At 42.8% G+C, this 18,411-nt stretch overlaps 1 protein-coding gene across 5 annotated transcripts in view; it reads right to left on the bottom strand.

Annotated features, from left to right (window-relative positions):
- The window catches only part of PRKG1 (protein kinase cGMP-dependent 1), a 530,425-nt gene that overhangs the window by 78,500 nt on the left and 433,514 nt on the right, over positions 1-18,411 (bottom strand). For all 5 annotated transcript variants that reach the window (XM_074590625.1, XM_074590626.1, XM_074590627.1 and 2 more), the window contains one exon: positions 5,123-5,188. In XM_074590625.1, coding sequence (XP_074446726.1) covers positions 5,123-5,188 — 66 coding nt within the window. The remainder of the gene's footprint in view (positions 1-5,122; positions 5,189-18,411) is intronic.

Here is an 18,411-nt window from a genome sequence, read left to right as displayed (position 1 = left end):
TCTTTGCATGTTCCAGTTCTTGGCTGGAGCCTGGTGTTCCTCCTTGCTTTCTCAGCTCCAGTAATGGCCTGCTGCTTATGTTCATTCCTCAGCACAACAAGCCTATTGCTTTATGCCTTTTTTCCCTCTGCTGGCTCATGCTTCCCCCCTCTTCACGGTCATTAACTTTGAAGAGTCATGGTCCTTATCAAGACATCTGCCATCCACTGATGTCTCAGCTGGTATCTGCACTGCTACAGGTGGTGTCTGCAGTGCTTCAGTTCTATGTGCATCCACTTTTCCATGTTTCAGAATCTATCTAAACTTCAGAATAATTTCCAGTTGCAACCCCAACTCTCATGTTTTCTCCTTCATGAACTATCGCATGTGAGACATTGTCCATACACAGCTTCCAGCTCAAGGACCACATGCCCTAATGTTCAGTAACTTCCATTTCCCAAATAAACATACTTCTCCTGTTGCTATTAACTTACATCCTGTTACATTTTCTTCCTTCTTATTACCTTACCATGCTTCTTATTACCTTAAAAGAACACACCACACCTTCCCTGTTTTCTGCCTCAAGTTTACTGACTCCCACCACTTACTGGCTTCTTACATCTAGGCCGTATCAACAGACTGAACTAAAGCACTTATTTAACACATTAAACACTTTCACCTTTCTTCTGTGCCATGCATGCTAGCATCAGAAAATACAGTGCAGAGCCTGTGTGAAACAGTTCACCTAGTTTAAAAGAACAGTCAAATTAAAAGTTCAGTGCTGAGCCTGCATTGTCTTCGCTGTTGGGTTCAAATTATTGCCAAAGGACATATTCCATGTTCGTAGAGTCATAGAATAGTTTGGGTTGGAAGCGACCTTTAAAGGTCATCTGGTCCAACCCCCCTGCAATGAGCAGTGACATCTTCAACTAGACCAGGTTGCTCAGAGCCCTGTTCAACCTGGCCTTGAACACCTCCAGGGATGGGGTATCCACCACCTCTCTGGGCAACCTGTTCCAATGTTTCAACACCATCACCGTAAAAAACTTCTTTCTTATATCTAGTCTGAATTTACCCTCTTTTAGTTTAAAACCATGACCCTTTGTCCTACTGCAACAGGCCCTGCTAAAAAGTCTGTCCCCATCTTTCTTATAAGCCCCCTTTAGGTACTGAAAGGCCACAACAAGGTCTCCCCAGAGACACCCCTTCTCCAGGCTGAACAACCCCAACTCCCTCAGCCTTTTCTAGTAGGAAAGGTGCTCCAGCCCTCTGATCATTTTTGTGGCCCTCCTCTGGACCTGCTCCAACAGGTCTATGTCCTTATGCTGGGGGCTCCAGAGCCAGACTCAGTACTCCGGGTGGGGTCTCACCAGAGCGGAGTAGAAGGGCAGAATCCCCTCCCTCGACCTGCTGGCCACGCTGGTTTTGATGCAGCCCAGGATATGGTTGGCCGCCTGGGCGGTGAGCGTGCATTGTCGGCTCATATCCAGCTTTTCAAGCACCAGTACCCCCAACGCAACTCTCAATGCCTTCATCCCCCAGCCTGTATTGATACCAGGGGTTGTCCCAACCTTGCACTTGGCCTTGTTGAACCTCATGAGGCTCACACAGGCCCACTTCTCAAGCCTGTCCACGTCTCTCTGGATGGCATCCCTTCCCCCTGGCATGTCAACCACACCACTCAGCCTGGTGTCATCTGCAAACTTGCTGAGGGTGCACTCGATTCCACTGTCTATGTCATTGATGAAGATATTAAACAGTACTGGTCCCAGTACGGACCCCTGAGATCTGGACACCACTTGTCACTGATCTCCACCCAAACATTGAGAACACTGAGCCGTTGACCCCTACTCTCTGGATGAGATCATCCAGCCGATTCCTTACCCACCAAACAGTCCATCCATCAAATCCGTATCTCTCCAATTTAGTGAAAAAGATGCTCAACTTGGAGGTTGCTCAAGAGCAATATTTATTCATTCACATTGGAGTGAAACGCAGCATAATCTGACATTAAGCCTTAGCAAAGTCAGCTCAGTTTTCTCCTACAGCTTGGTTGGAGCCGGATGATCAGCTTCATCTCACCTCCTGTGTGGTAGAGACTCCTGATGAAGCCAGAGAGCGTTAAGGACCAAATCCCACTGAAATTAATTATTTATTCTGGTAAAGGAAAAGACTTAAAAAGATAATTGCAAGATAGAATGAATGTCAATGTTGTCCTTCACACCAAGTATTTTCAGGACAAGGAAAAGTGTCAACAAAATGGCTTAAAGTCCGTGAGACACATCAAATGCTTGCTGCACCGCAGATCGTTAGCTTTGTAAGATCACGACTCTGCTCATTTTTACATCAGAAAAGGATGCTGAAAATCCATTGTTGCAAAAGCATGCCTACACAGATTAGCAAGAAATAGCTGTGCTACTATTTGGGCGTCTTTGGGGCGTTTTTGTGACTGTAATGGCCTTCTTGTTTCACAAGGAAATTAAAAAGCAAGGCAGCACTGACATCGTGCGAGTTTGGTAATTAAAGACCCATCACGTTTGGCTTTCCTTGTGGTGTTCTCAATGCCCACTGCTTCACCCCTGTCGCATTTTAATACATATCTTTTAATTTCAGAAATTATTTTAGGGAAATCACTTAAACTTCTCATGCTTTAGCAACGTCCCATCTCCAACCCAACCCTCTTAGAGCTTGCTTGGTGGCCTGGATCATCCCTAGAAAGAAAGTTTCCTGTATTATTACCCTCAAAATCCTCCAGCAACTAAAACAGCCCTGCAATTGCTCATAATATTGCCCAATCCAGAGACCAGTTCTCCATCTCTCTTAGGAATAACTTGCTGTCATACCACGGTGCGACTCTACAGCTCAGGGTGGGAGTATGGCAGCTGCATTAGCAGCGCGGCGCTCAGGTGTTGTGTGTAACACTTTTTGGATGTCTTGGGAAGACTTTCACAAGGAAACTGGAAGAGTTACCCTGATGGCAAGATGATGCCAATGGGTCAAATTAACCCCCACTGCCAGTAAGACTGAAATTCTCCAGTTTCTCAGAGAAAAGCATTGCCCAGTAAGAAAACAGTATTTTCCCACAACTCGTTCTTGGAAATTGCAACATAAATTTTGCTGAAACAATTCAGATCAAGACACAGACAGGGCATGAAAATTGCTGCTCCAATAGTTACATTTGAGTAAGCAAAGAGCTTGTCTTGTAATAGAAAATATTAGGCAACCTTAATGACACGCATCGCTCCACCTTTGTCACAGAACGGCTTCTGACTGCAGGTAAAACTGACTTCCCGTTTCCATTGCTACCTCGCGTATAACTCAATGTGAACATTTACCATGACCACCATAACAAACTGAATGTGGTAATATTCTGTGTGTCTGGATGTAAAGAAACGCTATTTTTCCTCATTAGCAGAACGGTGCCTGTGCAATTTCCCAAATTTACAGAAGTCTTAGCAGATTTTCTCCATATTAAAATTAGCTTCTGCTGTTATTCACATGCCTATAAAATAATAACCTAACAGAAGAGGTATAACAAGAAAGTCAGAACTGGTCATGACACAGGACAGTCTTCCTTGAACGATAGTGTTATAAATAGCATTACTTCTCTTGCACTATGAATAGGATTCTTGTAAATAGTGTTACTCTGCTACTAATTGCAGAGCATTACTAGAATCTCTGGTATAGATTAACTACAGCTTCATCAGTTTAAATTTAACTTGTGCTTCCTTACTATTTCAAGGGCATTACACACTGAGAAGCAAGCACAAGAGACAAGCAAAGAAACAGTCCGTAAAATGATCGGGACAGACTGGCTCTGCAATTACTAGTTATTTGTGTTCTCTAATGCTTACAGTGCAAAACAAAAATATCCCTTATAGAAGTGTTCAGAAAAATTCCGTGAATAATTTTGAATTGCTTTGTATTTCTCTGAATTAATGCTTGCTAAATGACCTAATTGTGACAATTCTTCTCCTCTTTGTCCCACAGAATGGTAAGGGATAGCGTGTCTTTTATCCTCCAGGCTACCTTGTTTGTGTATAAGAAAGCCGCTCAGCTAACAGTCCTGAGGTTCGCCATCTGTTTTCAGTGGATAGACCATAATTTTTTTTAATTTATCATAAACAAACTAACATATCAAAAGACCTAGGATTTTTGAAGTACTATTCCCCAGTTCAGCCATTACAGAACACTCGATTTCTAGAAATGAAGGACTGTAAGACAACTGAATACAAAACGCTTGTGTCAAAGCAGGATCGATTGTACGTAGATCATCCCTACAAGATCCTCGAGCATCTCTCATATATCTCAGCAGAATACAAAGGCTTCAGAGGTCACTCCTAACCCAGCATCTGACCTCTTGCGTTGGGGGAGGCAGTGAAAAGTTGATCCCCATTCATCCGCCCCGCTTCTCCCGTGGTTTCACAGAGCTAGGCTTGGAAGGATTCCCATGGAAGATTTGTCTGTACTTTTTGATGGTCTCCACCAGTCCTTCACTGCCCTTGCAACTGGAAAAGCACCCCAAGAGTCACACTGAATTTTCAAGGTAATGCTCATTTTTTTAATGCCATTCCCAACAATTGTAGAGAGCAGTTGAATTTGCAGCACTGTTTTCTAGAGCCCAGACATTTCTCTTCTAGACTAAAACCCCTAATTCCTTCAGGATCCCTACATAAGACACTATTTTACTCTTACGATTGCCTCTATCTCCTTTGAGCTGCAGAGCTCCAAGCAGGGCTACGTCCTTTGGACGAGGGCTCTCCACTCCCGCATGGACTAGAATAACAACATCTTGCTCTAACATTTTCCAGAAGCTTGATGCTTTTCATGACATTTTGCCGACACGAACTCACTCTGTGTTCCACCATAATGCCTGAATCCGTTTCCGCAGCAATGCCACCTCCCCATTTATTTCCATTTTGTCTTTCTGCGCTTCCATAATTGCCTGCATTTGTCACTACTGAGTTTTGTCTTATTGACTTAGGGGGACCTTCCCTCTACTTCATCAAGGACACACTGTGACCATTTTACTCAAAATTAAATGACCGCTCTGGAGAACATGATCAAAGGCTCTAGTTAAAAACTGTAAAAGGTGCGAACCAGAGACAGACCCCATCCCGAAACTGGAAAACAATGTACTTACTCTCTGTCTATGACCAGACACGTTACTGCTTCAGCCGCGATGACGTTGGCTGTTCTGACATCCTCCCTGAAAGAAAAAATACATTTTTTAAGTAAGCTGTATTATTTTCACGACAATCTTTTTATTTCTAACTATACTGCGTTCTTAAAGCACTTCAAGAATAAATTTCTGGGTTTCATAGCTTTTTCCCTGTATTGATTGGATGTTCATCATCCGTACAGGCTTCAAGCACGCAAAAGCTAAAACCCCCATGTGAGCGGAGAAAAAGAAAGAGGTTCCCCTTGTAAATATGATACCCAGCCACGCATCAGCCCAGGCTTTTCGTCTGGTTTAGGCAAAGCCTTTGTTTCTTACTGTGCACATCTGAATAGAAACAGCTTTATAAAAATACTAGCCATTTACATAGATTTATTTATGAACATTTAGACTTCTGCTTATGTCCTTCTCCCCCAAAACCTACATAACAGCTCAGTGTTGGAACATGACGCATCTAGTTAAGTGGGACGTCAGCTCCACGACTCAGAGCAGGTTCATCGTACATGGTAGGCTTTAGGACTCGCTGTGCATTCGTTGTCTGGGCACGGGGGAGGCTGAGACTGCACCTATAAAAGGGGGTCTCAATAGGATGGAGCTTTGGAAAGGTCTCGGCATTAAAACACGGATGGTACTGGTATTTTTTCCTCAGCTTTTCAGAAATTAAAAATATTGCACCTAGCATTTTTTCTGTATCTTCCTGACCAGATGTTTTGTGTTCTCCCTTTCCCTGACCCATTGAGAATTTGGCCGTGGCCAGCCCAAGCTAGAAAATATGAAGTTAATTTATTTTAAACAGACCGATTTGGTGTTTTGTCAGGGCTCAAGAGATGCCATTGCATTTTCTGTGTTGGCCAAACAAACATACCGGATGCAGAGGCGCTGTTTTATTCAAATTCACTCCAAACCTTTCCAGGTATGAAAGGTAAGTGGATTACAGGCAAAAGAGACCCACCTCTTTTAAACACACCTAATTCATTTAGACTGGAAAACCACACCACTGAAGCAGAAAATGAGATTTAAAAATGCTGTTAGAAATAGCAGCTCCCCTGCTTAAAGACTGGAGGTATTAAAGCGGTAATATATTAAAAAAGGGTGGTGCATGTGCCCTTATACAGAAATGTACACTCTCCCTTTAAGGTAACCATTAATTAACTTTAATTTCTTCTGAACTATCTTTAATAGCTTTAAAACAGAGCAAGCAGAAATACAAATGAAAGAAACGTCCATATTCAAGCTTACATGTGAACGCTGTCTTTCAGTCTATTTTCAATGAAATTAAGTGTATATTAGTGCTAATTTACCCATACCGATAAACAAAATTATGGTAATTTAAAGCAAGTAGAAAGAAGTAGCTGAATAGCAGTAGACATTTACCCCCATTAACTTCTAAAAATCTGGTAAATATAGAGAGGATAAGAATCATAGAACCACAGATAAGGAATGATCATATTTAATAGCCCATTAGGTTGCTGTAGCCAACTTTTGCCGGTATATTAATACATTAAAATGAGTATGCAAACTTTTTTGTTGTTCATTAAGTCCAGTTAAAACTTATCTCTCCCATTATCTCAGATGCCTTTCTGCCATGAAAAGACATTTTATACCTTTATAGTTATAGATCACAGATACGATTATAGTTAGTGTATTCTATGATTAGAAACAAGTAAAATACAGCTGTTGGTGGCTTCAGTTCAAACATTTTAAATAAACCTTAACATTAGAGGTTAAAACGCACAAGTAGCTGTTACGCTTTCCGCTATCGTGGAATGCATCCTTTTAATCAGCATGAAATTAATGTAGAAGGAAGGCGCTCTCCCAAAAGGCACCCCACTTGGCACAAACACCCGAACCAGAGGGACGGCAGGGTTTTTGTTAACGCAGAAAGTCACGCGATTCCGAGGTTTCCTTATGTTTTGCACCAGTAGAAATAACTGGTAAGTCAGGGAAAAAAACAAGTTTTTTTTTTAAATGAATGATAAAGTGGCTCACATACGAAGCGCTAAGTCAAGAAATCACTCTCTTTGGATATCTCCAAAGCCCTCCTGCGCATCCTTCCCTACAAACCCCCCTCTGCGACCCCTGCACGACCCTCGTCCCGCAAACATTGACGGGGGAAAAGCAGCTTTCTGTTCCACAGTCTAAATCGATTGCAAGTGGGTTTATAAACCTCGCGTGCTCTCGTGTTAGGGGGTGTTTACCAATCAGGCTGCAAGCAGGATTAAAAATCTCGTCAAATTTCTAAAAACAGAAGGAAAAGAAAAAAAAACAACTTATTTTCAGTTCTATACAAACGTTAAACCTTTATGTGCATCATCTGTGAAACATAAGACATGCTCAGACCTCCGAACGCTGCCAACACCTCACGTAGGCTTAAAAATGACAAACACACCTAGGGCCACACCACCGATCTACGAATTAACCTCAGTCACCTTCCAGCACAACAAATTGTCAGCCCATGTTTTAAAAGGCAGTATTTCGACAGGCGGCCCCCAGCTACAGCATCTGGCACGAAACGCAACAAGTAATTAGGAGAAGTGCAGAGTATTAAATTCAAAAGTAATTATTGGAAGGGCACAGCATTATATGCAATAAGTAACTACGAGAAGCGCATGGCATTAAATGCAACAAATTATTATTAGAAGCGCAGAGTATTAAATCCAGAACTAATTATTTGAAGTGCACGGCATTAGATGCAACAAGGAATTACTAGAAGTGCGTGGCATTAAATACAACAAGTGACTACCAGAAGTGCATGGCATTAAATGCAAAAGTAATTGCTGAAAAGGCACAGAACAAGTAAATTATTTTAAGTGCAGGGCATCAAATGCAACAAATGATTATTAGAAGTGCACACCATCAAATGCCACAAATAATTACGTGCAAGCCTTGCTTGCGAGCACTGACTCGGACGCTTTCTGGACTTGGGCGCAGGATTCCTCATCGCTGCTCCCCGAGAAACAGCACTCTTCGTCGGAGGAATCGCCTTCACTCTCCGAATACTCCATGGCCACTGTTTGCCTCCACCATTTCCCCCTGGGGAAAACGCCTGCTTCCTTCCAGCCCGTCACTGTATTTTGTCCTGCGGGTGAGCTCTGCTATTTTACAGCTCCTCCAGCTTCAAACTTCAGGACCTGGCGAAAGGTCACAGCTGCTGTGGGGGGTTTCGAGGGTGCATCATCGGGAAATACAAGCAGGGGGTATTTTGGAGACACGGAGAGGCAGCGGAGATGGCAACGTTACCCACATTCCTAAAGCTCTTCCAGAGTGTGTTATCACATCACTACAAACATGAGTCTGTTATTCAAGAGGTGAAATGCATATATATTTTTTTCTCGTTATAAGCTGTTGCCCACTTCACCACCTATAACTTGGGAAGCTTCAACAGTTTTGCTTCTGCCAACAATTTAATTTAAGAATGATGACTCTTTTTTTTTAACCGTTTCCAGAAACTGTTCTTATAAAAGTGTATTGATCCCACTATTTACAAAGCTGTGTTGGAAAAGGCAAATATGAAAAACATCGGCAGTTTTAACCAGAGATAAGGTTAGCCTCTGTTCCCTGATTTTACCCTAGGGTGTAAAAATTTTACTTAAATTTTAAAATCTTTGAGATGATTCCCATCTTTTTGCTTTTTTACCTTCCTACAATGCCCTAACTCATTGGAGTCCTGCTCCAACACCGGCTCCCACCGCCCCTAACACATCTAACCCCTTAACAATTCTGATACAATTCTTCAAATAAACGGAAACTACATCTTGATGATTTAATTTAACAACATACCATTAGATTTGCTTAAAACTTGCTCTTATGCCACCAGCAAAAATTGCTCTGTGTTCTTCCCGAAAGATGGACACAACGGGTGCAACCTTGGCATGAGGTCTGCCCAGCTTTTGGGATTGTTTCCCCCCCAGACGTAGCCCTCCAGCACAAAAAAAACCATTTACTATAGGGTGCGAGTACCCTGCTGCAGGAAGTATCACGTTTCCAGCCGAGCCTCTTCTGCTCGTCTCCTGACTGGCATTTTGTCAGTCAAAATTGATTTCAAGCTACAATATCGTAGAGACGTTTTAAGTCTCCACATAGGCAAAACCCTCTCTTTAAAGGATAGAGCTAAGGCTGTTTTTTCAGAAGATCGCCAAATCTGTGTACCGCTCCTCCGAACGCCCAACAAAGTTAATTTTTATCTCCCATGTGAAAATCACAGTGTAATCAGAAAATCCCAAACGAAATAATAAGGGGAGACAGAGATGCTGGGTTCTGAGCTATCCAGGTTAGTAACTGATCTTTCCCTTTTTTTTTTTTTCCTTCACTTATTTCTGACATGCCTTGTCCTAAATAGTTTAAATCAACCTTATTAAAAATACTGTAACAAGGTCAAGCATACAATGCCGGAAAGTGGTTAAAATGCATTAAAGAACTTGAATATCAGCAAATTATGAACCTCTGGACAGTCTTCCTGCAGCAAATTTTTGAAACCCACCGGGGAAGACCTAATTTTTTCTTTCCGTCTTTCCTTTGAAAACTCTCATTAACACCATTCTCAAGTTTAAATGACCTAAACACTCATTTGCAGAAGCGCCACGGGACTTGAGCTTTCTACCATAGACCTCTCCCAGGCAGCAGCAGCTTCTGCAGAGGAACCACCAAGAACCAGACACTGTCCAATCTACCTTGGTCAAGGTTCTTCCGTTACTCAGTCAAAGTAAAATGGGTTGTCATCATCATTTTTAGAGACAGAAATAAAAAAAACCCCAACAATCCTAAATATACATTTTGGGATACTGCTTGTAGCCAAAAGCTCTTTGGCTATTGTCTACAAGCTCATTTAAATAGGATAGCCATCACTCTTCCCATGTAACACCCATGTAGCACATTCTGATCAAGACGGGTGTCACCTGTAGGAAGGTTTATCTCAAACATTAGGACTATCCTTGCAAATGATGCAATCACCTAACAGACACGGAAGCAAAAATGTGGGTTGATTTTATGGTACCCTCAATCAGTACAGTTTGTGCCACTCTGCACCCTCTCTCCTACTTTTTCTCGGTAGCCATCACTGAAGTCAAGTCAACACAGACCTACAGAAATGGTGGTGTGGTCCACCACGGCTGATGGTGTAAGCCACATTCTGGATCAGTTACCTGGATCTATTGACTCATTTCATAGAATCATAGAATCTTCATGGTTGGAAAGGACCTTGGAGGTCATCGAGTCCAACTATACGTACACAAAAAAACCCCTCCAAACCCCTACAATCTCTGTCACTAGAGCATGCCCCGAAGTGCCACATCTAGACGTTTCTTAAATACCTCTAGTGATGGTGACTCAACCACCTCCCTGGGCAGGCTGTTCCAGTGCCTGACCACTCTTTCAATAAAGGAATTCTTCCTAATCTCTAATCTAAACCTCCCCTGCCGCAACTTCAGGCCATGTCCTCTGGTCCTGTCATTATTCAATTGGGAGAAGAGGCCAACAGCCACCTCTCTACAACGTCCTTTCAGGTAGCGGTAGAGGGCAATGAGGTCTCCCCTCAGCCTTCTCCCCATCTTCCTCAGGCTCTCCTTTCCATAGGGGAGAAACTGATGCTTGGCTTCGCAACCCCTCAGCTTTCTGCAAACATGACATCCCTTTGCCATTGGTTACTGGAATCAATAAATACAACATGGCCTACTACATTTCTAAAAAATTTTAACATGAACCTAATAAAACGTGCAACTTGAAAAAGTTTCACTTGAAGAGAGTTACGCCGTTTAATAAAACCTATGCAAATCCCCAGAGGCATTAAAATCACACCGTCTACAAAGGGAATGAAATATATCAGGAAAAGAGATTTTGCTTCAAGGTACCCCAATTTGAAGGTGTGTACCAAAACGCAGACGCCTGCACTCCTGTGCAATTTAGGCTATATGGCTACCGGGAAAAGGAAACATCTCTTATAGAACAACATTTCAGTTCGTTCGGATGAAACGGTTTCAAAATACTATTTTACAGGGTTTTTATTCAGTCTAAGCAAACTGTGCAACTCTCCAAATGGGTTAGAAAATGTACCAACGCCTTCTGATAATTTGTTTTATGCCTTGTGAGAATATCATTAGCACTTACTTACTGTTTCTAAAATATATTTATACTCCCAGTGGCTCCAGCTGAAATGTTTAAGCCCTGGCAAGGATTATACAATAAGATTTACAAAAAAGAGCCCTTCCTGATAACTCATTTTAATATTTATGAAGTTAAGGTCTCGGAGATGGTAAACAAGTCTTCCAAGACTCTGTTGGCCAAAAAAAAAAATCTGCTCTGTCCTTACTACACTGATACTATTAAAAGCAAATGAAAATCCCAACCGCTGCTAAGATTATACCAAGTTTTAACTCAAAAGTGTCCCAACAAGTCACAATGTGCTGGGATCATTTCGGGATGCTGCGTGAAGCCTGACAATTATTTTCTGCTTTGTATTCATGATGGATGTTATTTCACGTAAAGGGAAAAGCCTGAAGGGTTTCTCCTTCTTTCTAGCTTCACAAATGATGGAAAATCAAGTCCAGTTTACATAAAATATTATTTATTTTGGTATTAATACAAAAGTCCTCATTCAAAAAATCTATATGTATAATTTATATATATATATAAAAATATATATGTGTGTGTATATATAATTTTTGCAATCATTGTATGGACTGTGACTACTCCCTTGTCTGCCTTGCCACTGCCTACAGCCCAGCCTTGAACAAGCCATTTCACTCCCCGATTCCTATATTCCACTATATTCCTATATAGGAATATATTAAGATATATCTCAATATTTCCTGTATTTCACTATATTGCTAAATGTCACTGTCTGATTCCTACATTACGATGAGAAAAATGCTTCAATCTACTATGTGATCTCCTGGCTCTACAGACAGAAGAAACCATGCAAGAGATGGCTGCTGTTATTTTCATTCGACCGTAGATCTGACACAGTGATGCTGCTGAATTAACAAGTGTTCCATTACCAGACTGCCTATGCTGGTATCAGTTGATGTAATGTAGATCTATACTGCCAGAAAATAGTATTAATAAAGCAGAAGCGTTACGGCAGGCGCTATTATATAGAATATGATAATGTTGAACCCCGTCCCACCCCTTGGAAGCAAATGGCGAGATGCAGAGGGCAAAAAGTACTGGCAGCACAAAGACCTCCTGCTGAATTTTTAAAAGTTGGTGTGAGATCAGCCCCTGCTAGCCACCTTCACATTTATATACACGATTAGAAGCTGCCAGTGACCCAGGAAATCTAGAGGGGGGTTGTATCAGCTGAAAACTATTCTGCGAAGAGAAGGGTACGCGCCCCTTGTGATGGGAAAGCAGAGAAAAAAGGTCTTGCTACCACTTGATTACCATGAAGCTGGCATAAATCTGACGGTGTCTCCTCTTTTGACGGTCAGCACGAGGATTTTCCCCTTGCTGCGAGGCATAATCAGGCTCTTCTGCTACCTCCTGGCTGCAAGGTAATCATGGCTGCAACAATACGTGTTATGAAGCACAGATGTCATGGCATTAATAAAGAGATAACTCTTCATTAACTTTATTATATACTTTCGGTATATTCTCACCATGTTTAATCCATAAAGGATAACTGCAAATGACTCAGGAAATAATCTACGACCTCTGCCACAACTAATTTAACCCACAAGCACTTTCCCTGAGTAGCAAGTTACTGATCTGCCATTATTTACGAAAACAGCCATATTAAAATCAAACCAAAGAGTGATCCAAGTGTTGAAGAAACATGATTCATCTCTGACTTGTGAACAATATCGACACTGCGCTGACGCAACGTCATTTTAAACCACACGCAAGAGGTTCACACGGTCTCAGTTAAGTCTTAGGAGCAGCTAAGCTATACGATAATATTTTTAAACATGATTTTATAGGTGAGTAAACCAATGCACGAGGAGCTCGAGCGAGGTGCTTTAGATTATACGGGCAGCAATTAGCCGCAGCGCTACCAGAACTGGCAGCGGGCTTCTCTTCAAGAATTAATGAGACCGCATCCATTTGGCCTAACGTCTTTACTGTGCCGGCGTGCACGTAAAACCTCACACACACCATGGCTGCGGAGGCAAGGATCAGGTTATCCCTTAACTGTGCCACTCGGATACCGGGCCAGCCTTGCTAGCTGTAAGCTATAGCTCCACTATATTTATATCCCAAACATTTATGTCCCAAACCCCACAGGAACACAGGAGAATCTTCAGTCAGATTAGTGGAAACAACTGCATCCAAAGCAGCTTCTTACAGGCTGAGGTCCTTACATAGTTGGGGTTTTTTTCCCCTCCCTTCAAGTATTTCTATGACTTATGTTCTTTTTCTTGCTTGGCTTCTTTGTGCATGAGAGCACTGGGACAAATACCCTTTGTCATGCTGAAGTGATGAGCAATGTATTTGCCTATTGAAACCACGTCTCATCGCGAGGACGTCTGCCGTATCTGCAAACGATAAGAGGCTCTTTCAGTTGAGAACATTTTGAATGCATGACTTTTCTTTTTTTTTTTAAGAACTGTATTTTAAACAATGCTCTTGTTAAATTCCTAAGCACTGCGAAGAAGGGAAGGGGAGTTGTAATGAGATTATGGCTTCTCTTGTATGGATGCCAGCAGTAGGATCTAGGCCACAAGCCGCGGGAGATATTTTGTCACTACCACTTGTCCTTGGCTGACACTACCAGATTCCACCACCAAATTCCCACTCCCCTACGCTTCAGGTTGATGGAGTCCCACATGAGGCATGTGGTTTGCACCATACCCTTATCTACCTCTTCCCATGGCCAATGCTTGGCCCGTGCGAGTGGATCCGAGTTGCCCCCATCCTGGTGACTGTCCCCATCTTACCTTCCTCCTCACGTTACAGACTCCTCCAGGTCCACCCATCTCTCCTTCACTCTGCAGGCTAAATTCACTGCATCCCTCCTTTACCCCACAGATCCTTTGACTTTCTTCCAGACTACCCAACTGTTGTCATTGATGAGAAGGAATTAAGTTTATATTAATAAAATAAAGAGCTTGTCATTGCCCTGAGTGCTTCTACAGGCTTTAATTGCCCTGAGCAGCCTCACCGGGACCTTCACCCCCATCTTCTGCCCATGGTCCAGAAGCTCAGCCTGGGAGCCTCACTTGTAGGTACGGACTTCTCTCTTGTCTTCTCTCTGGCCCTATTTCTTGGATGGACCTTGGATCCACAATGTAGATAGCTTGTGTCCCATCTCTTGGATTCACCACACCTGATGCTGTAAGCCTTGTCTCCAGCCCTGTCTCTGTCCATCTCCTGCTGCTCCTGGCAGGACTCCCTGGGTGGACGTGAGACCTAGGCCATCCTGTCCTTGTGTCTGGGAGTGCAGAAGAACCCTGTTACCAGCACTCAGCTCAGGACCCAGTTTCACTCAGAATGGGTTTCACTTGACTAATTACAGCGAACCCTTTCTTGTATTTGCTGCATGAAGGGTCGTGCCAATAATGGGAACAAAAGCACCATGAACAAGTGCAGTAGGTGCCCAAACCCTTCATTTTGGGCTAGAACAACAAACAGTTGGACACCTACAGTTAACAATGTGAAGGATCACACCGGCACCTGCTGATTTGAGTGCAGCAAGAGAGCTGGAGAAGCTCACTGCTGCTCTTTCTTCTGCAGCTTTCTCACATCTCATTAAGTGAGGTTTCACAGATAGCTTCCAAACAAGCTAGTGGGCCTCCTGCGAGAAATCAGCATCCTCCACAAACTTCTCAAAGCCTCCCACTGATGCAATTAGCTCTTCTGAGGCTCTGCAAGCCTGTGCTTCCCATCCAGCTTGTGCTTTCATTTGAGCACTGCTCTAAAGCATACCACGGAGACGCTTGACCCAACTCTCAGCTAGCTGGAGTGGGTACCAGCGGCACTCAGAAGAGCTACGGAGACTAAATCAGCCCATGCTGGGCTCCACACCACCATGCTCTATTCTTCTGACAGTCAGGTTAATTCCCACAAAGCCAGCTAGAGCATTCCTCTGCAACATTCCGATCTGCAGCACTGACGTGCTGATGGGGCCCTATTTCAGTCTGAGCGCTCAATTTCTTACTCCGTGCATTATTTTATGGTGGAAAGAGTGCAGAAGGGAAAATCATGGGCAAAGTTTATCATCAATAAACCCGCTCATTTTCTTCAGTCGTTTTCTCCTTTCTGTGCACGGAGCGATGGAGCAGATTTTATACTTTGGCTCTGTGATCACCTTAAACTTATCTAAGATATATCAAACCTTCTGCAGGCTTAGTGTTCTGGTAGATCAGTGCAACTCACTGCCCAGGCAGTAACCACTAGTGCTAGGGAAAGGGACCTGGTGGGAACACGTGGCCAAGAGGGGACGGGGAAGTTCAGGACCAGCCTCTGGCACAAACACAGCCATACGCTCGCTTAAGATGACTCTCCAACCACATCCTATGCGATCTGCGCTTGCCCAGAGGATACGCGTGGCCAATTCTTCCTCCCCGTCTTGTCTGTCGAAGGTGTGAAGTGGGACTAGAAATTCCCCCGTCCTTCAGATGCTCGGTTTGCACTCCCTTGTGATTTCATCATTTAAGCAACCACCGACTAATTACAAAACCTGCCAGGCTATGGGGAGGCCACATTTCTAATACAAACCAGCACAATATAACTGCTTAAAAATGCATCAAACTGAAGTGAAAAAGCAAAAGCTGTGAAGGACACCGTCACAAGAAACCTATTTTTTACTGATTAGAAAGTATTCATAGACCTTAATGAACAATCTCACTAGTTAAAAAAGGATACAGCACATTTAAAAACTATTGCTAAACTGCACCCCCCCCCGGTTACGCTCCATCACCACTAACATATTTACTAAAAATACGCCAAACCCAGTTGCGTAATGTCTGGAGAGCAGCATAACACAGCCTTAGAAAATAAAGTGAAAAATCTTAAAAAATCAATTTGCCGCAGCCTGAGGAGAAGCTAAAAATTTCGGAGGAGCATTGAAAAAGCCAAAAGAGATTTCACGCTCCACCTACACGGAGCCTAGATGAGCAAGAGAAAGTCCTTTCAAGGCGGCATTTACAGGCGTCATTCGGTAACCACAACACAAAATAAATCAAAACTTAAAACAAACATAACCCCAAAGTTGCTGTTATTCCAGGCAGTCCTATTCAACTTGTAACAGTAGCTTCTCTGCAGATTTAAAAATCACTCCCGAACTGAGTTTGTGGGAAAACGTGCCATCGCCCTGGCCTGCAATGCGGAGTAGTCCATCGCTCTTCCACTGGCAAAGCAGCTGTGCAGCACGCACCTTCATTTGCATGGCATTTTACACTTACGTAGTTAATGCTAATCACTGCGGAGGTGGATGTGCTTATTTTCCTAAATCTATTCCAGTAGGAAAGGACTGGACATGTCTGACAGCTGAATTGCACTGGAAATACATATGGTGCTTTGTGGCTGGTTACCGACATTCCACTTGTCCTAGGTGAATTCACGCTCGCATCCGAGAAAAGCAGAGGACACGACACCTAAGCACTCAACAACGCAGAGAAAGAATGATGTTTTTGGCTTTCTTACATCTTATATTAACTCAGGTGTGGCTGCCTTTGCCTTGAGGAAACATCTTGAACTCCATCTGGCCTGGGGTGGTTTTTTTTGGGTCTTACACTTCTGTATCACAACCGGATTTATGCCACAAATTAATTTACATTCTAATTTTCACAGTCGCTTAGTTGAGGTGAGAGACATCATCCCACTGCTTTTAAATATTCCCTTTTACCATTCCTCTTCATGCTAAAGGTTTTGTATGGTGTATCATGATTTTTATTTTCCTTTTTAATCTTTCAACCTTCTGGTGGAAAATTTCCATGATTTTTAAAGATAAAACCTTTAATTTAATTTTGGGATCACTTTCTCTCTCTTTGCTGTATTAAGGGATGGTAATATACTGACTGCACTGCCAAGAAAAGCACATATGTCTGTTTTTTTTGGATCCCCATTAGTACACAGAACTGGACCTCAAACTCCCACTCTAAGTCACTTTTGATTTCTGGGTGGGTGGAGCTCGGGCTGAATGCAGATTCCTACCAGGGCTGGACTTCCCCTGAGTTCTGCAGCTAGAGGAGAACGGGACCACCTACTGGGATTCCTTGTTTCTGGTTCTGGACACCAGCTGGAGCTGGTGGGAATTTCCTGAATCTCATGGATGACAAAGTCCATTTTCCTGCTATTTCAGTTATGCCATATAATGTCTTTCACAAATTTAAGAGATTCAAATGAAAATCAGCTTTGTCAGTATAGCCATCGAAGATGCTTCCAGAACTTATTTCTTTATTGGTCAGTCACCTTTTTCTGTTTCCCAGTCTAAATTTACTTATGGCAAGCTTAAATCTAAACCCACGGACCAAAACCATCCTCAAGTTAAAACAGTTATTTTCTTCCCCTTTATATACAAAACCCCAAAACCTTCTCAAATTTTATTTCACCAAGTTAACGGATTAAGGTCTCCTAACTTTTTGCCTTAAGCTCTCTTGGCTCCTCTGTACCTGGATCAGCTGTGAATTCATCCTCCGTAAACATAAGTGTTCTGAGTGGTTTGGAATACTCCAGACCAGATCTCACCGGGGTTTTGTACAAGGGTACAAACATTGTTCTGGTTGCACTGACTACACCTCTGAAAGTCTCCCAGAACTCCATCTCATGCTGTTTAATTTCTGCTTCTGCACGCGGTGTCACATACAACCTTGTCATCAAGGCCAGATGACACCTGCTGTGGTTCCCTTGTCCAAAAATAGGTTTCCTCTGCACAGCCCCAACGTCCAACATTTTCTCCTTCAAGCTACTGCAACAAATTCGGAAGGAAAGAATAATTACAGATTGTATAACTTTGCTATTTTCCAGCTTGTAGCTCCCTGAATGGCCCCATGGCTTCTGACACCTCTTGTTCTTCCCCCTTATGATGGCACTCATGACTTGATAGATCCACACGTCCAGTTTCAGGAACTAGACCGATCCGAGCTTGAGGATGGAGATAATGAGGTCTCCTAAATCTGAATCTACTTTCGTTTTTAAAGCTTTGATTACCTTTTATTTGTACTAATTTCTACGCCCTCACCTTCATCTTGGCCTGGAGGCACAGCGTGGCCAGCTATAACAACCACCTCCCCTCCACTGCCTACTCTTCATTTAGTAAAAAAATAAAATAATCAAGGTTTTACTTGATAACCGCCTGTCCCCCCCCAAAATCTCACAGT

Source organism: Larus michahellis, chromosome 6 (genome assembly GCF_964199755.1).
Source record: "Larus michahellis chromosome 6, bLarMic1.1, whole genome shotgun sequence".
Taxonomy (NCBI): domain Eukaryota; kingdom Metazoa; phylum Chordata; class Aves; order Charadriiformes; family Laridae; genus Larus; species Larus michahellis.
The sequence above is the reverse complement of the archived record's forward strand: the minus strand, read 5'-3'. Positions and strand labels throughout refer to the sequence as shown.